The following is a 24,663-nucleotide window of genomic DNA, read 5'->3' on the forward strand; positions in this document are numbered from 1 at the left end:
AGAGGAGAGAAACTACTAATCGAGAGGCAGCCAGGGTTTACCCCGAGGGTGAGCGAGGAGACTCGTGGTCGTGTCGAAGTTATTACCGTCGCCTGTAAAGTCACTAGACGCACGTCTGACCAAACATCGAAGCAGTTAGAGTAGCGTCCGGCGCGAGATTACGGGTACCGACCGGCCGCGGTGCTTGTTAAACGCTTACAAGCGATCGTAAAGCCTTAACAGAGTATCCGCCGCCATCCTCGTAAACATACACGTACGGCCGGTGTGTTGCACACCACGTACCGGGGTCCCCCGCCGGTGATCGTCTGGCAGTTCTGGGGGCGCGCGAATGCACGAACTCTCTCAAGTGCCACCGTCGATTCCGTGTAATCATGCAAATTACGCGAATGAACTATTTCGGCCGTTTCTCCGCCTTTTCGTTCGTTCCCGCCTCTACGATGACGACCGCAACCGTGAGATTAGAACGACGAGACTTCTGTTCCCACTACCCCGCTCCCGTCTCTCTCTCTCTCTCTTTCTCTCTCTCTCTCTCTCTCTCTCTCTCTCTCTCTCGCACGCCCCTTCTCTCCCTTCAACGATCGTAGGTTAGGTAACACCGGTAATTATCGTTCTCCACGGGTACAATGGAGAGCTCGTAAGGCGGCGTCGAAAGCGAAGAAATCTAATGTATGGCCACTTCAGGTTTTAGCAACCGTGAAATATGTATGTAACTAGTAGCACTTTCAACGTCGACTCCAGAGAGAAGTGGAGAGAAGCAGCCGTTTCGGAGGACAGATATATGCCCGGACACAGAATTATACCATCTCTGCAGAAACCGTAAGTAACGAATAGAGCGCGAGCGAGTTTCGCAACCAGTCATTAGAGCTTCAGAAAGAGCAATGAAAGTTACTCATATCTTTCTTGCCTACTATTTCGCCAATATTTTTGCCCAGGGCCATTTCATTAGGCGCAAAAGTTTAATTTCACGCTGTCGCAATTTCAATGAAATGCACATGGTCAGCATTTCCCTCGTTAATCACTGAATCTTCTTGCTTAGACGGTTTTCTTCTCAAATAGAAAAATGCAATTCAATGCGCAAACGAATGTTAAAACGGTGCGAATGCTATGCGCTTAAGTTGAATTTCGATTGCGCGAGGCTGCCAGTAGAAGCCTATCGAACTTGGTCGTCACACGATTTTCCACGGTAACGAGCCTTCGGGACGCAACGAATCTTCTTCTTCTTCGTTGCGCGCGTCAGGCGGCCGCGTTCCGCGATTTTAGCATTGCTAATACAGTGCACGTCGAATTAACGTTCGCGGTGCGAACCTACGCGAGAGCACAAGCAAGAAAACTCCCGGGACGAGAGTGTCCGCAATTTTCCAACTCGGGGAAAACCGCGGGGGTTCCTTCACGAGTTTCCTCAAACTCTACCTTTCGCTCTACCCGGTGTTACGTTAACTCCTATCCTACCAACCCATTTTCCAAATGCAAACGGGCAACATTAACTATATCTTGAAGAAACAAGTCGCATCATGTGAAAATAATGTGCGCACATAGAGTGCACACGGAAAACTTTCAACTTGTTCGTTATCAACTTGTAAAATTAATTTATATATTCATAAGAGAAATTTCACTTATGATATCTGATATTTTACGTACAAGTTCATGTTATGTAGTTATTCGCGATGCGTTTGCAGTGTCTGAAACGTGCGGCAAATTAAGGCTGACAGTTCCGCCTCTCCGCTCCTCGAGAGAACTTTGTTTTCCGTCTTGCACCGACGACCCGTAAGTGGATTAACGTTGATACTCGCGTTTGGCATAGGCGACAAGGTGATATTCCCGGTACGCTCGGCTCCGAGGAATGCTGCGAAAATACGGACAGGCGACCATGTAGATTATGTAATAACCGCTGACAGTCGTGCGACTCTAAAGTCGCGGCAGCTGCGGAATTACGAAGCGAGCGGAGGAGAGCGAGGAGCGCGGGCGACGCGGAATGAGAAAAAGACGTGGAATTTGCTAAATGCGGAACGGAACAGCGAACCGCATCCAAGGTGGCCGAACGAGGGGGTTTAAACGAAGTTGGACATGCGCCAAAACCTGAACTTGCATCGGCGATTTATGACTGGCGCTAGGCGATCTATATGATTAAGGTCTTCAAAGTATCTGCCTTAACTTGGCGGCGCGCGCGCGAGAGAGAAAGAGAGAGAGAGAGAGAGAAAGAAAGAAAGAAAGAAGAGAAAAACATAGCGTTGTTGTCGTAAAATATATAGAAAGAACGATACAAGAAGGAACGAGTTATGACTCCGCCTTGACTCGCGGTTGTACTTATCACCGCATCCTTCTTACTTTCCAGTTCTCCAATGCAATTTCGAAATATTCCTTCTAAAAAAATTTGCTCTCCTTAAGATTACATTTAAGAAGGAAATTCCAAAAAAAGAAAAATTTCAAATTTCTACGAGAGAACAACATTTTGAAGAATCGAATATTTATTAGATTTGTTAAATAATAAATAATTTTATAGAGAATCATAATATTGCAAGTGTTAGCAAGTCCTTCAATAGTGGATATTAATACTTTCATTAATCTTGTCGTACAGTCAACAAAATTTGTGCTGAAGAAAATAGAAAAGAATAGAAACTATCGCATATTTTTCTGCGTATCACTCGGTTACTACGAGATCTTTGTTCTCTGAATGACCAGCTGGACTCACCGGTAACCGGTTTACTGCGGGTAAAGAGGTCACAAATCAATTTATCTAGACATTTGGGTAACGACTAGAGCTCCAGCAGATCGCCACGAACCGTGCAAAAGGAATTTATTGCCACGTTTTACAACGACTGTTTGGCCATCTAATTTTTATTGAAAAGTACGACGGACTTTATTGATTTTTATATACATATATATATATATATAATAATAAGTTACAGTAAGCTTCATCGCGCTATTTTCCAGTTGCATGAACTCCCGTCAAATTTTCTTTTAAAAATTGTGAAGTGTACGAATACCCGTGAAAAGATATCATCTTCATATCACAATCGTAGTCTAACTTGAGCTTATGGTAATCCGCGATCTGCATTCTCGTATTTTGTCAGATCGCCGTATTATGCGAAACCAGGCCACGCAGCAGTTCAATCAGTGTCACGAGAAATAGGGAATTTTTCTGAAAATCTCGAGATTTCGTTGGATCTATCTCTTACGTATTTTGTAATTCCAACGAGACTGCGCGCTGAAATAGCATAGATCGTATCTGCAAGAGAAAGAAAAGGAAGAGGAAAGAAGGCAAGAAGAATCGGTCTCTCGTGGAGCTGGTCGCGTGTGCCAGGCCAGACATTATACCGCGTTACATAATGCAGCGGCGATTAGATAATAGTAATTATAGGTTGCGCAGGAAGTGCAGCGGAGTCCCCGAGGCCCATAATCAGACCCACCCACTCGCGCGCATGCTCACATACAAATACACACACACACACACACACACACAATACGCACGCACAATCCACATTTGCACGCACTATACCGTCTCCTCGCATCCAATCCGCAACGCGATGACGTGCGTGGAACCTTGCATGCGACTAATGCGTGCCGCGCGTGAATTTCCAGAGAATCGAGTTTCCTGGCTGTCAGGAAATTCGAAGCACAAGACCCAGATTTACCGAAGAATATCGGGCAGCGTGGTGCAGTAACGGAGAAGGAAATTATCGTGTACTACCGGAAGGTGCTGCAATATCCTAGCGAGACTACTAAAAAGTGTCGAGGTAGGCTATCCAGGGAATATGGAGTGAGCCGAGGCAAAGTGAAAGAGAACTCACCTGATCAGTCATACCGGAAGATACGTGGACCGGCGAACGTACCGGTGAACTTAGCGATACCTTTTTTTTCGTCGAACACGGGGACCTTGAGGAAACAACGCGCGACAACGGATGCATGCGTGCGAGAGATGCGTCAGTGGCGCATCAACGTAAAAGTCTGACAGGAGCGGGCGTTGAGGCCGACAGGCGCGATTCACTGTTATTTCATTTTATCTCCTCTCTCTCTCTCTCTCTCTCTTTTTTGTATTTTTTTGTTCGAACACGTCGGACGGATGACGCGAGTGTCCGCGGCAGAGCTGGCGGAGAAAAAGAGAGAGAGAGGAAGGGCTGTTATACCAGGGTCCGACGGCGACGAAGGGGAGCGCGATGCGGCAGGGAGAAATCGTTCAATGTCAAGGTTACATGGGCGCACGCGCACAGAATCGACCGTACGCAGAAGAGAGACAGGGCGGAAACGGCCAAGAGGAAGGGAAATGGCGTAGGAGGAGGAAGAGGAGAGGTTGGGAGGGTGAAGAAGGGCGCGGGAATGGGAGGACCAGCTAGCCTTGGCAGGATGCTCGCCAGTGGGGATAAGATGCATCTCCTGGTTGCATCTGGTCGACGAAAATATAATGCCAATTGCGTGCGCCGCACGCCCGGGGGTTACTGTGTAAGCACGCGGAATTTATTTGAACAAGAAACACAGCCGCGAGCGAGATTACCGCTCGCAATAACGAAATATATAAGACACCGGGACGTCCCGTTACGTGTCGGTTCGTCGATGGGAGACGTCGCGGACAACGAATCGTTAGAAAATGAAAGGGAACGAGAACGATTCTGTCGGTCGACGACGTGATACACCGCGGACATATCGACGTTAAACGCGACCACGCCCGAATTGCAACACACGAAATGACGTTTACGTGCGATTTTCGGTCAAGAGAGAAATTTCATTTCCACAAATTCTAAAATTAAAAATTAACATTCCCTACCGTTCAATTATTGTACATCTTCCCAGATTCGATCGTTTGTCTCTCATATAGGTATGAATGACGCGTATACATTTTAATACTTCTGATAAGATCCGAGAGAATAGTATAACTTGGAAACTCGGTAACTTTTGCAGCACAGTTACCTCGAGGCAGCCTCTTTCGGATACCGACTTTAATGCACTTCCTGCGAACGCAAGGCGGGGGGGGAGGAAGAGGGCGAGCTTCGAGTGCAATTTAAGTTATTCTGAAGGGTAACATCGAGAGACGCGGGACGCAGTTTCCACAATTGCGAACGCCGTTTTCGGCAATCCCTGTCGTCGAGTATTCGTTAATTGTCCCGCGGCAAGACGTGGGAGCACGTTCCATTTAGTTCGGCGAACTGCGAAGCCGCCTAAACGGAAAACCCGACGGAAACGGCCGACGATAGTCGGCACTGTAGTGAACGCGTATCGTCTGCGAGAGAGATCGCAGCATCCCGTCGAGTATCGAAAAACGATGGGGCGGAGCGGTGCGCCGAGGGCGCACACGAGAATTGTAATAGACGCGTTTTGCACGGCGCGCGCGACATTCTTTCCCGAAAGCTAACTCGAATTCTCCCCAGGTGCAGGGGACCATCGGATTATTGACAGCTCTCGCGAAGTACCGTGGCGTTCGTCGCGAGTACGCTCGCTTACTGCCGGAGTGCCTCGCGAATGTTGCGATCGTTTCCGGAAAAAGGAGAAATCGGAAAGTGGCCTGTAACTTTTAGAGAGTAAGAGAATTGGAAAGTGACTCTTAACTTTTAGAGAGCAAAAAAAAGAGAGAGAGAGAGAAAGACGGAAGGTGAATTCGGAGACGCGAAGCTATTTTCCCGGACTGTTAAAAGTTCTTAGCCTGGTTGAATGTTGTTTGATCTCAAAGCAGAATACTGTTTTGAAGACATTATCACGCTTTCCGTTTCTCTCTCTCTCTCTCTCTATATATATATATATATATTTCTCTTTCTTTCTCTCTTCTCACTGAGAGTTAAACAAATTTTTAGCGCGAAGGAAACGATGGCGGCCGTAGTAGTTTCAGAGTTTGTCGCGACATAAATGTCAGACGAGCGAACGGAAGAAGGATATTTTTCCCTCGGACGCGTCCCTTCTCCGGCGCTTCCTTCCCTTCGACCGCGGGCGGCCAGGGTTTAATTTATACCCGGTTGCTCCTCTCTCTCTCTCTCTCTCTCTCTCTCTCTCTCTCTCTCTCTCTCTCCCCCTCCCTTCGTGCATACGCCTCTCGTTTGGGCTCTCGCCGTCTTACCGGGCCACGAATAAAGCTGCCGGCAAAGTTTTTTAGTGCTGGCCGCGCACTTTTCGAAAAGCATCGACCGTAGCACTTGCGCGAGCTTTAAACGGCCGCGTATTACCATCGATAAAGAGGGTCATAAAGAAGGCAACTCGCGCGGGAGAAAAGAAACGCCGGGAAGGTGGAGAATGAAAGAAGTGAATGCGCATGTGTTTCGTTTTTGGGCGACGCTCCGACGAGAGCGGAGAGATACCCGGCAAAGGACACCGGCAAAAACCACACCCTAAGTGCACTGGCGGAACGTCTCTGAATCTTGCCTCTGTGACCATCCATAGAAGCGCAATCGTAATCTTTTTTGCAAAAAAAAAATGAAGAAAATTATGAATGTCTCAGCCGAATTATATTTTGATAGTTATATCTAAAAGAAATTCTCTCGGATTTCAAACATGCATTCGAAACTGCTGCATATCAGGTGAGTAAAGAAATTCGGATAAATTTCCGCTAAGTAATCAACGATTGTTTCATTTAACAGTCATGTTAATGTTATAATTTAAATACTATCTCATATATCACTGAAGAGACAACACTGTCAGCTATCGTTTAGAATGGAAGTTAAAACTTGAGCGTAATAAATTATTGTGTTTTCAAATGAAAGTGAAAATAAGCGGAGAAAGACTTCGTGCAGGTGAAACAATGATGTATGAAAATTTATCACATCTACGTTATATGTGCCGTTTCATCTAAATCTCGGATGATTCTACACGCGACATTTAGAGAACGGTTGCAATCGTAGGAGCTGGAATATAAATGGCAACAATCCCAGGTTATCCTCTAGACAAAGCTCGCACATAATAGCAATCGTGGAAGCCGCGCAGCTTCATCACCGCTGTCGCGGGGCGGATCATTTAACCGGGAGTGCACTCGATTACAGGGTAACCCAGTCGCCACCGTATCCGTCTCGTCTGGTGATGACGGTTATCAGTGCAGACGACGGGGCCGACGATAACAACGACGGCGGAGATGGCGCAACGGAAACAATGCGGGAACGTCCGGCTTTATGCCCGTCGGCGATTCGCCCGGTGCACCTCCCCTCCCGAAGATCTATATGCAAGAACACCTTTCTCTCGACGAAGCGCTATATAATAAAGCTTGTCCACGAAATCCCCCCCCCCCCCCTAAAGAGCTCCCTTACCGTTCCCCTGATCCCTCCTCTCTCGGCATAAAATAATAGAGTAATTAAAACGTGTTGACATTATCATTATTGATAATATTAATTGTATTCATAAATCACTTGTAATCGCTCAGTCTCAATCGCCTTAATTAACTTGTTGACATTGAGCAAACAAAAGAAAATATATTAATAATTTTTTTTTTTTAAGTTTAATTAAGAGAAACACGAGGGAATCAATAAGCTCGTTGCGAGATCGTATACATTCTGATTACGTGTTTCCCGACCGTGCAATCATTCCACTTCGATGCCGACGGTGCCGCTCTGCGAGGTGACTCCTCAAACATTTCCATCTTTTTCACTTACGACGATGCATCGAATGACGTGAGGTGAGGAGGAGCGGCGAGGGGACAAAGGGATGGCAGGGCGTTTCTCGGCGGAGTCGTAAAGTTAAATTAAAAATTTCCATGCGACAGCTTGGCGAGGACGGGAGAAGACCGATAAGGAAAACGTCGTCGCCGGAAATTTTTCCGCGTCCCTTGTTGTCCTTTCTCTACCTTATACAGTCTATCGCCTTATTTCCTGACGAGTTTGAGAGAAAATGGGTCATCTCAGTCGTCCGTTAGTCTTAGTCTCGTTACAGCACAAAATTATTAAACATGCAGATTGTAAATTACCACGAAAATTGACTTCAAACGGAAATTATCGAGGTATACCTAAAAACTGCGTGTTAAATCAATGATTAACATTGAAACATTTAATTAGTTTCTATCAGGAAACGAATTAATTAATATATTTTTAGGTTTTCACCATATCCTCCGGCTTTTATTCTGCTCTTTTTAGACTGTAACCTTTATACACACGAAAACATAGAGGTCTAGCTGACATTCGCCGGCTTCTTTTAATGTCAGGTTCGTTGACACGTGAAAGCAGAGCCCTCCGGTATACGCTTCGAAAAATCAGCATGCGATTGGAAATGAATTTTTAACGGAGCAACGGTTTTAAGCTTTTAACGGAACACGTATATCGCCGCAGTCGCGTGTACGATAAAAGGACTCGTGGGGAGAGATGGGGTGGCGGGCACGTGAAAGTTTCATAACCGGTGTGTCGCGACTATTTTCGGCGGGCGCATATTTCGGGGGAACGCGGGTAGCGACGCGGCAAGCAGGGAGAGGAGAGAACGACGTCTGGGAATATCCCAGGAGTTTATGTCTACCTTTACGATCCAATCTTGCAGCGCGCGGATGTCCCTTCTCGGCTTCGCGCGATTCCACCGTATGCAAACCCGAGAAGAGAAGAGCGAAAGCTCGTCGTGGACCGGGCGAATGCGGAGGGCGGATGCGGAAGAAGAGCGCGAGAAGACCGGGGGCGCGCTGCTAGATATTTCGGGAAAGCTTCACGAAATAAAGAATAATGAAAGTACAAGGATAGAAGCGCGGAATAGAGCGATCGCGGGACTACGAAACGATACGGTGTTCGCGCGGGTGTTTCGGGGTGGCGGCTAAAATATATGAAAACGAATGTCGGGGGAAAGAGAGAGAGAGAGAAAGAAAGAAAGAAAGAGGAAGAGTGACGAGAGAGGGAGGAGGCGTAGGAAGCCCTCGTCGGGCTTCGTCAGTCTCGCGCATTTTGGTGATGTGCCTTTTTTCCTCTTTCTCCATTCGTCTTTCTCCGAGGTCCTCCTCCCCTTTGGCGCGCACGCACACACGGAACGCACACACTGATGTTCTCCAGGCCATCCCGGTGCACGGAGGACCCCGCGCGCGCGCACACTCGCCCGTGTACCATCTATAGCTCTTCTTCCATACCCCAAGAGGGCTCTCTCTCTCTCTCTCTCTCTCTCTCTCTCTCTCTCTCTCGCGGATATATAGGTAGAAGCCGGGTTGGTCGATAGTTCGCGCATAGCAACAGCCGGCCGGGGCTTTTTGCCCGACTTTTAAACTCCCGACTGTAACCGAGGTACTCTACAACCTCCCTCCCTCCCCCCGAACGAGCGGAATACTCCTCCCTATTCAAGCCTGATATCCGACCTGCAGACTGGATGAAATGATGGCGAAGAAAAAAAGGAGACGATCACATGACTGATGATCGAGGAAAGACGAGAATTCAGTAAGAATGTCGATTAAAGACGTTACAGTCGGCTGGAGTCAATTGTAGCGAGAGATTTCTGCAACATCATGAAAACCAAGATAATAATATCGACAAAGAATCGAGGAGAGAACTCGTTGTGCGTGTTTATATGTGTACGTGTGTCCTATCACGTAGCGTTATTTAATTGATAATCAACACAATCTGGGGATTTAACTTTAACGAAATATCCTTCACTGTGACATCAGCAATCGACAACAATTACATGGGAGATGATTATTTGTTGAGATTGTCGAATTCTGGCATTAAACAGGCAATTAAGGTTCGCGTCGAAATTCCGAGACATATCAATTCAAATAAATAGCACGAGAATCTCGACCGCGAGTTCTCAGTTAGGTAACAACGCCGAGCCTCCCCGTAGAGCAGAAAAACGGAAAGACTGTCGTTGTTAGATGCTATCGACACTTCCGTATCCAAGTTGGTCGTCGCACTATTAAGAGAAATATGAGTCTAACTAAAAGCAGAGCAAATGCGCTTTCGTCGACTACGAGCAGCTTGTTAAACACGATCTCGGTGAATACTCGTTGAGCTTGACGAAATGATGACGTAATGATCGTGAATAAAAGCGACGCATAATGCGGTGGATATCGTCGAGCATAGTTCCATTTTAAACGACGTAATTAAAATTAAAATTGAGAATAAAATAGAATATTTAACGATGCGTGTATATTATCAAAAATATTATTGAAATTTATTTATACAAAATAAATTTAAATATAAATTTACTTTATAAAATAATTTTAAATTATAAAAATTTATATCGTAAATTAATATTTTATCTATATTCATGTTTTTTCGTATAGATTCTTGTGAATAAATTCCGTTTAAAATGTAAACGGAGAGAAATTTTACTATTTTATCTTTCTCTCTCTTTCTCATTCACATATACCTTTTCAAATTCAGGAGATTAGATTCGACTAATTTTCACGTAAAACTTTACTTCGCCGCTTCGTTCCACCCATTTAAATGTTCAATCTCGTACACCATGCGACGAAGAACAGAGCAGAGCACGGAAGAGAGAAAATGCGAAACTCGCCCTCTCGGTTTGTTATCGTCGGGACGCGAAGCGCACTTCTATCTTTCTAGGAATAAAGATAAAAGCGAGATACGAACGAACCAACGATATCCCGTGATCGAAGCTTTCAACTGAAACGAAGTGCAAGACAGGTTCGCGCTTTCGTCCCTCAGATCCCTTCGCAAGGATGTACAATGTATGAGACTTCGAAGAGGATCGTTGAAGTTTCGTCTTTCTACGCGCTTCTGCCTTTCCCAATGGTTATTTCTACGTTTCTTTTCTCTTTCCACTTTCTACTTGTCAGCGTATACAATCAGAAATATCGAAATTACATAATTATAAAAAAAAAACTTAAAAATCACTAAAATTAATTAATATCTTAAAATACTAGCAATAAAAGAATGATTAACTTCTTGCTTATAATTAATTTGGTGATAAAATTATCTAAATCCACATATTATTATTTCCTGCCATTACACTGAGATTGTCATTGAACCGTGTTTGAACCATCCGCCTCTATCGATTGCATTTTGTAACAATACTCAACCATCTTTTCTCTCGCATTTATCTCTTGCGCATTAAGCGCGTATTATTGGTTATTGTCCATACTGAGCTTTAATTGTCATCCTCCGTGCTCCTTCGGCGAATAATTCAACTAGCACGAACAGTAATTTATTGCCGGAAACTCGTTAAGATCGCTACTTCAGAACCAGTTCTTCAAAGCGGCTCGATAATGCATCTCACACGCCCGCTCGACCTAATCGATATCTTTTTCCTCGCGGAGATTTCGTGAATAAGGTACTTCATTATTGAAACGTACACGCAGTTACGCGATTGTTAAAAAAAAAACAAACAAACACGGATGACATTCTACAGTTATCACGAGATTAAGAGTGTTATGATAAATCGCCAAGAATGTGCAGATAAGAAAAATGTAAATCCTCGATGCTCACAAAAAATCTTGTGCAATTAAGAACCTAAAAAGAACGCCAACAATAAAAAGTAAAAAGATTTCAATTTACTTACAAGATGAAAAAATTAAAATGTTCAGCAACACGTTAAACGGAGAAGTTTATTTTTAAAATTTTTGTTTGAGCTTTGTTTCGGAAAGGTCCACGCTGTGCCCTCTGACCTTAGCACATTAATAAAGTTGTTTTTTAACGTATTGTAATTTAAACGAGAATATTTTAATTAATGATAAAGTTCATCTCAAATTACTTTTTAATTACTAATGTAATTTCGAAACTGACAATGATGCAATTTTTACGGTTCATCGATAAGACGACTCGACAACTTGAAAAATTCTCGCCCGAGTGTCGGCGACTGCGATTGTAATGAGAACAAGAACTACATCTTTATCTTTCTAACGACGGGGAAACGAGGGACGGAAGAAGAAATAAGTCAGTCGAGACAAGACAGGATGGACGGAAGAGGGAGGGGGGGGGTAGATCGGTACGTGTCTAGCTTTGAGAGTACACACCGACGACAAGGGGTTGTCGTCCCTCTGGCTAGCTGGCACGAAAACGACCTTGGAATCAGCTGTGCGATACGAGGATGAAATTTCCTACCGAGACGCGCCGACGTCTTAGCGCATAGGAGGAGGATCTGAAGAATAACATGGAGAGAGAGAGAGAGAGAGAGAGAGAGAGAGAGAGAGAGAGAGAGAGAGAGAGAGAGAGAGAGAGAGAGAGAGAGAGAAGGGAGTGGGAAGGGAAGAGATGAGGGAGGGGATGAGAGAGCCTATATCTCGTCGACGAGGTCGGGGATGGCACGACAATGAGGTCACTGAGATCCGATGGGGTTGGATCCTTCTTGACATTCCTTGCGTAAGTTACGAAGGCATTTTTCCGAGAAAATTTGCTTTTCGAATCGTAAAAAGGGTACGCGAGCGATCCCTTTGATATCCTCTTCATCTCCTTTTAATTTCGTTCGTGCATTAAAGGCAAAGAATGCGACGAATCTTTTCCTGCGAGGTTTCCATTTCGTTCTTATTTGTCATTTCAATCCAAGTGTAACATAAATAGCAAATATTCAATAATTGGTAATAATCGCACGAGCGCGCCGTGGAGCTATTATAATTTCCGCTGAACGAGAATTGATGAAAATTATTAATAAAGAGAATCCTAAAGAATATAACCGATAAAGTTCCACTTTTACATTTTAATGTAATCGATTCTCTTACACATTTATCTCATTATTGTTACGCTTTATTGGTATATTTCGCGATATTTTTAACGGATACGTAAAGCGCTGTCGATACATTATTTATTCGCTTAAATTTAATTACGGAGGTACCTGAAAAAGCGCATATAATAACACAGTAATATATTTTAAAATTCTTTAAACAAGCTCTTTTCACAGCAGCAGCTAAAATGAATACTCGCTTATTAATTTTCGCTAATTAAGCAGAATTGTTTTTCGACGCTTTCACTCATATTGTCGCAAATAAAATGCAAAGATGTTAATCCAATTGTAACAACTGACGAAGCAAACGAAACAACTGATTAATCAACTGTCTAAAAATCTTCCCTCGGAAAAATTAATTTGTTATCCCGATGGCTTTCGTTTTATCTTTGGCCAATCGATCGCGGACAATTGTAACGAATCGTGTCCGAGGAACGAACCGATCGGCGAATTTATTATCGTGGTACGATAAAATCCACCGGTCACGATAAAATCCACGATATACGATACCGGCGTAATTCGTTGCCGTAGCTTAACCATTGTATAAACAGGGCGCATTGTATGCATCGAATGAAAGAGAGGGGCGGGGTAGAGAAAAAGCAAGCCGAAAGAGAACTATCGCACCTGTGCACTCGAGGTAACGAATGCACGAACGCACGAAGCGAATAGGATCTCGACCGCGTGCAACCCCGACAATTTTCGCGTATTTTGAACGGAATTTCCCATTAAAGATCAATAGTTAACGAGCTATTTGCTATAATTATTCAGCCAGTAACCGTATCGGCATCCAGCGCGCGCCGCATCGTTATACGATGCCGTCCGATGCCGCGTGTTCTCGTATTCCCGCTCGTTCATTCATTCGCAATGAATTTCCTTATATTTCAGTGTATCAATTAGAGAGAGAGCCGATAAACACGCGCAACCCGCGGAGAACAATAAGCTTACGAGAGAGAGAGAAAGAGAGAGAGAGAAACGACGTTATTTACCGAAATGTTCACTTTAATAAACAATTTTTTTTTTTCGCAACAGATATTAGCGAATTCAAAAATTTATATAATATTACTAAAAAAAAAAGGCCATATAGAGAACGTCACTCATCTTCAATTATTTTTACATATTGATCTATGTTCTTGTTATTTCGTTCTTCATTTCGATTATAAAAATTTATACAACACACCGAGCATTACGTGATATATTTCGCAAAATATTTAGACAAACAATGTATCTCGACAGTATTTCGTGAAACGTTAAAAGTATCAAGAATTTAACAAAACAAAGAAAATAAACCAAGACTGAAGATGCTAATCGAAGAAAGGTGTTGAATAGCGCGAGATTGCGCGAGCTAAACGGGATCCCGTAGACGCTGCGAAAGTTCGTCGAGAGACGATGGCTCGTGCAGGAAAAGGGATAACTGAAGGCAATGATCGAACGTGGCGTGACCCGGCAAATTACTGTCACTCGAGGTAATTTCAGCGTAATCGCCTCTTCCATTCCATTTACCGCGTCTAAAGCGAAATTTACCTTTCGAGCGTATCCGAGGCGAGAGAGCGGCCGTCGAAAATACATCGCGCGAGCGCAATGGCAAAATAATTCGTCGCGGAGACATCGTACACGGTCTGCTTACGCGTGTCGCAAAAATTTGCGCATGTGCGTTCTTTCCACGCGTCTATTCTTTCTCCGCAGATTTAGCCCGCGATTACCACGGCACGTTTGAATCTGTCATTATGTTAAGAGGGGTGCGCGATTAATTTTCAGCGTCTTGTGGACTCGGAAAATTTAGAAGCAAGAATTTACATATTATTTTCACAGTTGATTAATATCATCTAAAACGATCATTTATTAGATTTTTTTATTGATTATTGATAATAATGTTTATCAATATTAGACTCCAATAAGTAAAATCTGGTCATTTTAGACAATGTTAATGCATAAATAATTAAATTAATGCACGATTAAATACAACTTCAATGATTCGAACAAAGATTTTCGTCATATCGAGATGTTCATGCGAGTGTAATGTAAAGTCCTAAGCAGCTGTACAATCAAAACGGAATCAACAAAAGTAAACTAGTTATTAGTTAGTGCTCTAAATTCTAATAGTTCCCAATGTTCTCTCTCCAAAGCTCGTTCTTAGGTCTGTACATTCACTCGAAAATATACATATAGGACTTACATTGGACACATTGTAGCTGTTGTATTGCTCTTTGGGACTGCCGCCGCCGTTCTGCTCGCACTGCTTGTTCTTGAAAGCTCGGTAATTCTCTCGGAGCTGTTTGCCGTACTGAAACACAAAGCGAAGCGGACATCGTTAACGCACGAGCATTGCATATAGTTGGCGGGATGCGCGCGACGTGCAGCCAAACCACACGCCGCGCGCCTAACCGATTCGACGCTCCGGGCGCATCGCGACATCCGAGGCCGATAAAGCCGGCCGGTGTAAAAAACTGCACCTGCGATTTGCATAATTTTACACGCGTCACTTTGTCGCGTAGCGCCAGTCGGTCGACTAGCGCGTGCTGCCCAGCTGTGCGAGGCGGACCGCGCCGGCCGATCGATACCTCGCCGAGGTATCGCGCGCTCGCCTAGATAAATTCAACGTTGCTACGCGGACGGAATACGAAAGTACCACCATCCGACTTCTCCCGATTTCTCCGACAATTAAATTCCTTTTCCTCCCGTCTTTCTGGCAAGAGCGCGAAGCTCCTAATGTAATTACCATATTTTGAGAAGAATCTGAGGTGAGAAGACAAGGAGAACATAAGAAAACTGACGTTGAAAAAATATTTAATTTTGCCAATTACATATTGAAATCGAATTTATAGATTATTATATGTATGCAATTATTTCTCGTCACTTTCGCGATTCACACAAACATGGCGTAATAACAATGTTTCAAATAATGTTGAAAGATGAATAAATGTTATGCTTCGGGACTATTTTTCAAACAACGAGATTAACAATATTCAATTTTCAGCTTGATCGAAACGTAATCCTATTTCTTCGCGCAAGCGGCTTGCGAATGCAGGAGGAATATTCGATCGAAACAACTGATTCTTTTCGCCGAGAAGTATCTACGCTTCGCAGGCAACGATAAGGTACCGTGATTGAGTCAAAGGTAATCCGTATGAGCTCCTCTAAGCTCCTTACATCGCCCACGTGCTAGAGCGCGGTCATTTAAAGCGAAGCTAACTTATGAATGAAGTTTACTTCCTTGCTCAACTCGGTGAGATTAAACCGTTCATTCAAAAAAATACTGCGACTATAGTTCTAAATCTGAATGTATTATAATAATAAAGTAGAAGGTGAAAAAAATTCTGAGGCTTTTTTTATTAACCCCAAACAGATTCTATTTTTTTTAAATTGAACATTGATAGACTTTGTATAGTTTTAAGATTTATTTGCCAGATATTTAAAATCCAACGGTAAAGAGCCAAGCTTTTCTCCTAAATGAAAAGTTAACTCGCTTAACCCAGGAAGTTCGCTGTTGAAAACGAAAAGGTCTTCGACATGAAAAACGAGAAAGCCAGCGTTATACTTTGGCGTGCGCGAGTGCGAGTATGTGTCGATTGTGCGACGAGACGAGCGTGGACGCGAAAAAACGAGGCGAGACAAGATAGGAGGAGGAACAGACGGTGCCACGTGAAATAATGACGGTGAACGTGTGCATAACCGTAGACCCAACAGTGGTATAACCATCGTATCGACCCACAAGACAGTCGGGCGCATCCATGCTCGACTGACTGCTCACGCACACGCGCGCCTATCCATACATGCAAGCGTGCAAATTGCTCGTGACGTGTACGGCACCCACACGCGCACACACGCACGCACGCACAACACGCGCGCGCGCGCGCGCTAGTACTAATATACCAATGCGGGCTGTAGCTTGCACCGTGGTACGAAAATTATCCCGGCGAGCTTTGCGACCGACCGGCGAGAACTCGCTTAGCAACAGCAAAGATACACTCGCCCTTACAACAAAGTGTTGCACCGACGCGCACGTTTGACTCCTCGAGTTGCGCGCAACCCTCGTATCTCCGGCGCCCTATAAATGATCTCGTTAACTTTCATTTTAATTTCGTCGAAAAATTATTCAGGCAACCACCAACCGGCAATACTTTCATTGAACTATACTATAAAATTTCAATAAAACAAAGCCTCTACGTTATATTTCCATGTATGTCAGTAAATACGTCTACTGATTTAAAAAAGGGGCATCTAAAAAACGCGTTCGTGTCATCGATCGTCTCGTCGCGCGCTTCTCGTTCGACGTTTTCGTCGGAGGCGAGAGAATTTAAGCGTTTTCGTGTTTCGGGAGCCAGGAGCGTGATCGAAGTGGATGCGAAGATGAAGGGCGGCGGCGGCGACTAATTGAAGGCGGCCCTGGAGTATTGCCGGCGCGCGCACGTTTGGAGAGATAATTACGTAATTCAATTATTCGCAAACGCAGACGGGAAACCCGCCGGCGAGGAGAAAAGCGGCAAGACACGAATATATGTATGCTGACGTTGATCAGCGATAGAATAGCGAAGAGCGATAACGAGGCACCATAGGCTTTAAGTAAACGAAAGATAATGCCGCGTCGAATCCATCGATATCGCAAAATCACGTTTCCCGGCGATACGGTGCTATTGATTTAAAAAATCTGTCGCCGAGAAGTTGCCCCGCGAATTGGTCACGACAAAACTCCCCCTCCCCCACCGTTGTAATTGAATGACCGTGCAAGTTGGCGCGACTCATTCTTAGGATCCCTCGCGCGGCCGATAATTATAATTCTCGGAGATCGCAAGAAGAAACTCCATAAGAGATACGTATAATCGAGCGGAAAGCGACCTGGTATTTGCGGCTTTACGCGCTCTTATCGCTTTACGATCTATTCACTTTCTCATTATCGTTATCGTTTCACGGGACAGGCAACAACCGGGCAACTTAATGTCAAATAATAATTTTATCTATAATTAATAGCTTTAACGGCAATATTTTTGCGACCGTTATATTTTTCGCCTTCCAAATAATCTGGTCCTGGAATTAATCCGACTGGTTATGACAAATAAGAACCGTAATTCTAGTTTATTATATATTAATAAATCTAGTAAAATTATACTAATAAATCAAGATCCTTTTTTCTTAATTTAATGACCTTTTACGTCGATTTAATAACAGATATAACATTAACTATATAAATCGTGCTTCAAACTTTCACACAACTAAAAATACTGAACAAGTTACTGTGACATCTTTTATCTTGGACTTCATCTCTTGCAAATTAACAAAGACGAATCCGGGCTCTGTACTTAGACCTCGCAGATTTCCAGTGAAGCGAATCGAAGCCCGCGAAGATTGAAATACTACGAGGAAACGAGACGAGGGAGAAGAATGACGTAGAAACAAAGGGAGTATAAAAGGGTAGCGGGCAGGAGTGTCAATGTCTTCTCGATCAAAGCGAATCCTGCACAGATTTCTCCGAGCCTACCCGTTCATTTGTTCTCTCCTTACTTTTCTTCCTCTTTCACCCGTTTCTCTCCTCCCCCCCCTCTCTCTCTCTCTCTCTCTCTCTCTTCCTTTCCGTCTTCCCAACTCTTCTCGTTCACCGCATCTCATCAGACTCCTAACTTTTTCTCGGCTGAAAGAGTTACAAAGGCCTCACTGAGACACGCATAAGTACTACCCTAGCGCCGTTACCGACCAAGACATCTTGTCCTTTTCCCTTCAGATAAAATGCGGAGCCGAGAACCAGAGAAAAAGGGAGAGAGAGAGAGAGGGAGAAAGAGAAAGAGAGAGAGAGAGAGAGAGAAGAGTAACGATGCGGCGAACGACGGAGCAAAGCGAGAGACGCCGAGAGCCGGGGGAAAAGAGAAGAGTACATAGTAGATCCAGAGCGGGTAGGTAGGTAGATAGGCTGACAAGAGACGCAGACAGGCATGGACGACCAACGAAGCCGATAAACACTAGGCAAGTCTGGTCTGCCTGCCTGTCCGCCGGCGGCCACGGTAGTATAGGCGCATGGCTCGGGGGACCCTCGAGGATGCACCGGCAGAGGTTGGGTTACGATTCTCTGGCGCAAGGGTCCCCAAATTACATCCCGTGGTAGATGAGTTTGCTATTCGACCCAGCACGAGTGTTATTCGAAATGAAAATAAGTCATGACGAATGAACCGTGAAGAAATCCTTACGGGAGAGACACGTCATGTAAATCAAACAAAATCGTCGACATCGAGATCGAGAATTAAATGTAAAAAAATATATTTTATAAAAATTAATTGTGAGATTTTGATTTCAAAACGAAATTTAAGTACATAAGACACAATTTAGAATTCTGTTTAAAAAAAAAATGCATCGTTTAAATTATAATATTCTAATTTAGATTCAGAGCGTATATTTATAGCTGCCGGAAGATAGCCTAACTATCTTTAATAAATGTTACTTTTTTTAATTATTAATTTATATCACAACCGTGATCACTTCGTGAATGATAAAGCAATAATATGCTTTACTTCCTGGAGACCAACCGGACTGGAGAGACGGTCTGAGCCACTCCAGCTTGAGGAAGAATAAACCCGTAAAGAGTAGCGTAATAAGGAGTAAGATGGCCGTATTCTAAAGTCTTTTTCTCTCTTTGTCTCTCTTTTCGTTCGACGGAACTGCCACTCGCGCGTTGCTCTAGCGTACCGTTACTAACCATGAGTTACTTTTCTCGGCGAGCACTTCGACTGAAGTGAATAAGAAAGAGAGAGAGAGAGAGAGAGAGAGAGAGAGAGAGAGAGAGAGAGAGAGAGAGAGAGGAGAAAAAAGATAAAGGTTGTCTGCGTTTGAATATAAACTGATATTATCAACGACGATAAGAAAAGGGAGCTCGATTTTTCAACAAAAAAAGGACGCAGGAAAAATGCACCATGTCAGCGTCATGACTGCCATAAAAGAAGAAGAAAAGAAATTTAGCCATGCGAAACGTGCTGAAGCTGCGTGGTATAGTGTGTACGCATGTCGACAAGAGTGAAGTGTTCTTCTCTCTCCGTTAAACACGAACCGCGCGCGAGTCACGCAACTTCTTTGAACTTCACGAAAAAGTTTCGACATTCGACGTCGACGCGAACGCAGGCGCGGTAGAAATGGGGAGGAACGGAAAGAAAATAAGGCTCATTATACCCGGCTCCATCACAAGACCTAATGATACCCACGGCCCGTCCGCAGAGGGATGATCATGTCGTGAAGGAAGAGCCGAGAGTCGAATAAGAAGACGCGAAATCGGCTGGGAAACGAAACAGTGTAGCGATACTTTGTAAGCGTTATTATCCTCGCCGCGAATTTAAGTGCCTGCTTCTCCGTTTGATATTAGCTTTCCACTTACAAATTGAAGCGGTTATTTACTGAAGAGCTGATGGTTATTCATAATACTCCCCGTATCATTAATCTTTAATTATACACTTCCCACGTGACGTCTGCCAACATTCGTCGTAATCGATATCGCCAAGAGTACTTTACGTAATGAAAAGACATTTCCGTTCGAACGAGCACAACAATTTCGTTCAACTAAAGTTCGACCGCTGATACATCCACTCCAAACTACTCGCGGATGCACTCGAATCGCCGTAATACGACGCCGTCTACTTCTCAAGTAGAAAACGACAATACGAAGCGGGGAAGAGGAATCACGTCCTTACCTTAGCGAGTCTCATGGCTGTGAGCCAGCAGGTGCGCGATTTTTCGTTGTCGAAAGTAATGACCTTGATCCCGGGCTCCCCAGCCTCCGTGTCTTCGGCCTCGGCGTTGCTGTTCGGCCTTAGGCAGACGCCCCACTCGAAGGGTGCGCCAAAAACTCGCTTGGCGTTCGGTATCCTGTAGACGTTGTAGTCCGACAAGTGCGCGAATGTGATTAGGTGTTCGTTCTCCTGCAACAAAAACGACACATTTTCATGAAAATCTTGTTTCTCTCGAAAGTATCCAGTCTAAAATACAATCCAAAGGCAACTGAAGTGCTCGAAGTAGAAAACCTTAAATTATCACGAGGAATTACTATACTCTGCTTCTCTGCGATAGGCCGGTATTCATAGTTGAATCTTATTTAAAGATCGTCTCAAGCAATGTCTTAAAATGCTAATACAGCTCTGTGATTGGCTGATGGCGTCTTAAGACAGTACTTAAGATTATCTTAAATATAAGATCCGACTATGAGTACCGGCCTTAGAATACTTTCTTTGTTGGAAACCCGACAAACGTTGTTTTCTATTGTAAGTGGTAGTTTAGCTTTCGTTGAAAATACGATTTGCGGTTACTGAGAAAATAATAATAATAATAAAACGATTTTGATCCTAGTGCTTAGTGCAATTATTATGTATTAAGTAGACAGTAAAAACGAACAAAAATGGTTGGATATTATCAATGATCGTAAGCCCATCGGTACAATAACTGATCGCTGTGACCAACAAGCCCTCCCAGTTGCGGATGAGCCGACCGTAGTGATCTTCCCATGGGAGCAACGCACACAAAGTAGTATAAGCGTATCTACGAGTTGCCCATGCGCAAAAACCGTCGCGAGATACTTCTCCCAGTGGACTCTCTCGTCCCGTTGAGTCTTTCCTGGGGGGTCTCCGTCGGATTCAGCGGAAAACTTTCTTTCGCGACGTCGCCGGGAATCGCGGGGGCAATTTGTTATAACGACGGGACGATTTTTACGGCAGCATGCCGGCGCACCGCGCGCGCATCGCGCAGGAAGCGCCGCGACGACGACAACGACGACAGCTCTTATCGCGGAGTCACCATTATTTGCCTGCAGCCCGTTTGCCGAGTGATTTCCGGCAGTAAATATTTATAGGCACATCTCGATGCGTTCGGCATTCTTTAAACGGAATACATCAAGATCACATCCGGTCGTTCATGCGGAAAGCGCATGCTTCGAGACGTTTTCACAGAACAAAAATTTGTACTGTCCTCTTAATCTCTTAAAATACATTTCGATTATTAAATAAGATTATCAGCGCTGAAACAAAGGAACAACGAACTAATATGTGCCCAAGATTTTACGTACGGTCGTCTTTCTTTAGCACAATTTTATATTTATTTTCTTTTTATAATATTATACTTCCTTGCTTCCAATAATGCGACACGCACTACCTCGAGCTACACCGCAGACCTCGGTAATTAAATAAAAATTGCCAACGTTGGCGGAGGAATGGCGGATTAGCGTGGATAACGAGATGCGTGCACGCCGACGTCTAACAATTTCACGCGCAGTCGGTGCGTCACACAGCGCTTTTTATATTTAACTCGTGTGTTTGTGTGTGTAGTATCGCAGGAGCTACCGTTCGCGTTGTTCTACTCTCTGACCTTTATCCGCTTATCGGCACCTGTACGATAAGCGGCCAACCGTGAACCATCGACCGGTCGATTTTCAAAAATCACCTCGCATAATCTCGTTACGTTTTCTGGCATATCGTGACCCTTTTTTTTTTTTTTTTTTTTTTTAATAATCAGTATTGCCCATGCACACGTATATACACGTAGATATTTCTTCAAGTACTCGAATGTTCCTTGAAGAGCGAGAACAATTAGCCAGTTGTCGCGCAAATTATTAATTGAGAAAATCTCGCTCTACCTGGCTACTATGTATTAATATATAATCCGATTAATTGTAAAAAAAAAATTTCATTTCTCTCATTTTAAAAAAAGAAACAATATGTGGTACATCACTCGAGAAAGGGATCCCTCTCGTCCGATCCTGCCGCGTTGAGAGGAAGGGTGCGGTTGGTCAGGGACTCGCAGATCTCCTCGAGAAAATCTTGTTGGCCATGGTCGCCGTGCTTCGTGCGAAGACGATACTGCTGCCGCTGCTGCGCAAGCATTCGTCACGCGTGCACAAACAGACGGATAAGAACAGAGGGGAGGGGGAGGAGGTGGAACACAGCGTGTGTAAGAGGCGCAGAGCGAGATAGCGGCGGGACCGTTGCAATACGGCTCAGCAAATATTTGACGATTAGCTCGGTTGCACTCTGTACCGCGGGAGCGCGGGGCTGCGTTAACGGTTACGTAACTATTATCCGGCTAACCATGGAATTACGGGCGAAAGCGAATGGGAGACGGATGAAAAGGCAGAAAGGTAGTAGTTAAACAGCGCTACACAGGATGATGCACGGTACTTAACTGAAAATAAACATACGAGCGTAAAATCAAGCGTAAATATGTGGAAATATAAGAGAAATAGGAGAAGGGGAAAGGAGAGAAAGAAGAGAAGGAGAGAGAGGGGGGGGTAGAGAAGTAGCGGAAAGAAGAACCCGGGAAAATCCGGTGATGTATCCCTTTCGTATTCCAACAGGTAAACCGCTGCCTACGTGAGATTTGCATGCCTACGTAGCTTCGGCTCTTTTTAGAGAGCCACGCGCGGCACTCGTAATTCTGACACGTGTAAACCGTTGTCATACGCGCGCGTATATCAGACGCAGCCGTCACGTTCGGTGATCGATCGGCGAGCGGTAATCTCTCTCGAGAATTATGTCTAGATAAAAGTACACGTCAAAACATGAATGAATTAATAGCAATGTCGGACTGGGAAGTAAGGTGAGAAAGACGGGCGAGTGCCTGACGGGTGTCCGTTTGAGATGCCGTCTCGGTCACGCTATTATAAAACGCTAATGATAAAAAGATACAGTTAAATTCAAGACATTTCTTATACTTATGTAACTCAAGCATTAATTTCCGTTCTCTTAATTATTATTTAATTATACCATTTAAAAACAGTATAATAGTATAATAATAACGGTAATTGTAACGTCAATTACTCATTCCTTCGCGTATTTACTTCTCAGGGCTGTTGTAACTTGGAGTACGATTCGCAATGGAGATGTATTCGATCTCCATTGCAAAATCATGCCGAGACATTGGCAAGCGCTTTATGCTCTGCATATCTCCAGCCGATGTCAGCATATATTGCGCACGTTGATCTCCCGAGTAGCCCGAATGGCCGCTACACGAACGTGAAAAGAAAGTAGAATATTTCAAGAGACTCCTTCTTCATCGTTCGTCCTGTGTTGTTTTAGCGGCTCGCGATACAGTCTACGATAAACGTGCAGCGGCATGAATTTTGTATGTTTCTCACAGTCATATACCTGCTTAATTATCTTGTTCTTTATCGCCGCTATCACCGGCAGTAAGAACAATAGGATATGCGTCAACTAAATAAAATCACGTGCTTGTACGGCTATCAATTTCGTTTAATTACGTTCACCAGAGATTTCTGAAGAAGGGTATTATACAATTCTGTGATTCATCGAAATAGTTCTTACAAAATCCGGGTGACGGCTACAAAAAACTGCTGATATGGCAAGAGAGCGAAGAATTGGGAAGACGGTAAAGATGCGAGTCGGACGGAGAATCGACTCGAAGGGGAGATTCAAGATGAAATCCGAGGATCCTGAGATGAGACCTCGAACTTTTTTTTTTTTTATGGGCGATACCTTGCCGTCGTTGAAATCGACGATTCACCGTGACGCGAAAAAGTCCCGGTAACACGTCAACGAGCAATATAATGATAAGTATATGAATAAGAGAGATGAGAGATTCGCGATAACCTCGCAAAGTCTGCTCGTCATTTTTTTTATGCGCGGGAGCCAGGAGAGTTATTGGCGTTTCCGTCTACGGATACACGACTTCGGAAACAAAACCGGTTTATAAATAATTCCAGAAGCACGCTCTTTCGCGCGCGATTAAAGGGTAGGGGGGGGAGAAAAAAAAAGGAAAGAAGGTACACACGGCGGCAGCGCCCGGAGACGCCAATGGTCCATGCAATCATTGCCAATAAATTTGGCCCTGCGCTCTCATCCTTTCCACGTTGGTCGTATTCCTTCCCATCTTCGTTCAAGGATGTTTTGCGGTAGATCGCCGATTTCAAGTTTCGCCGAGTTTTATCAACGACACACATTTTCTCGCCATAAATAATCTCTCCTCGCAAATCTTTTTATAATTTTCCATTATGTATAAGCGGTACGTACGTGGTCTCCCCCGTAGTCTCGGCTCGAGGACGAACTCGAGCCCGATCGAGGCTCGAACCGCATCCAGCGGTCGTTGGCCCGAAATGACATCGTTAAGTCGCCGCTCGCGTGGCAGTGAAAGGATTGACTCCAGGGCGGCGTT

At 44.3% G+C, this 24,663-nt stretch overlaps 1 protein-coding gene and 1 long non-coding RNA gene across 11 annotated transcripts in view; one reads left to right on the forward strand and one right to left on the reverse strand.

Annotated features, from left to right (window-relative positions):
• Positions 1-24,663, reverse strand: part of LOC105839218 (growth factor receptor-bound protein 14) — a 295,416-nt gene that overhangs the window by 37,808 nt on the left and 232,945 nt on the right. For all 10 annotated transcript variants that reach the window (XM_036292216.1, XM_028193105.2, XM_036292217.1 and 7 more), the window contains 2 exons: positions 20,202-20,429; positions 14,714-14,821 (listed from right to left, as the gene is read on the reverse strand). In XM_036292216.1, the coding sequence (XP_036148109.1) occupies positions 14,714-14,821; positions 20,202-20,429 (336 nt within the window). The remainder of the gene's footprint in view (positions 1-14,713; positions 14,822-20,201; positions 20,430-24,663) is intronic.
• LOC114255168 lies at positions 14,829-15,852 on the forward strand. Its single transcript, XR_003626452.2, has 2 exons — positions 14,829-15,278; positions 15,515-15,852. It is a non-coding gene; the product is annotated as an uncharacterized LOC114255168 (long non-coding RNA).

Source organism: Monomorium pharaonis, chromosome 9 (assembly GCF_013373865.1).
Source record: "Monomorium pharaonis isolate MP-MQ-018 chromosome 9, ASM1337386v2, whole genome shotgun sequence".
Taxonomy (NCBI): Eukaryota; Metazoa; Arthropoda; class Insecta; order Hymenoptera; family Formicidae; genus Monomorium; species Monomorium pharaonis.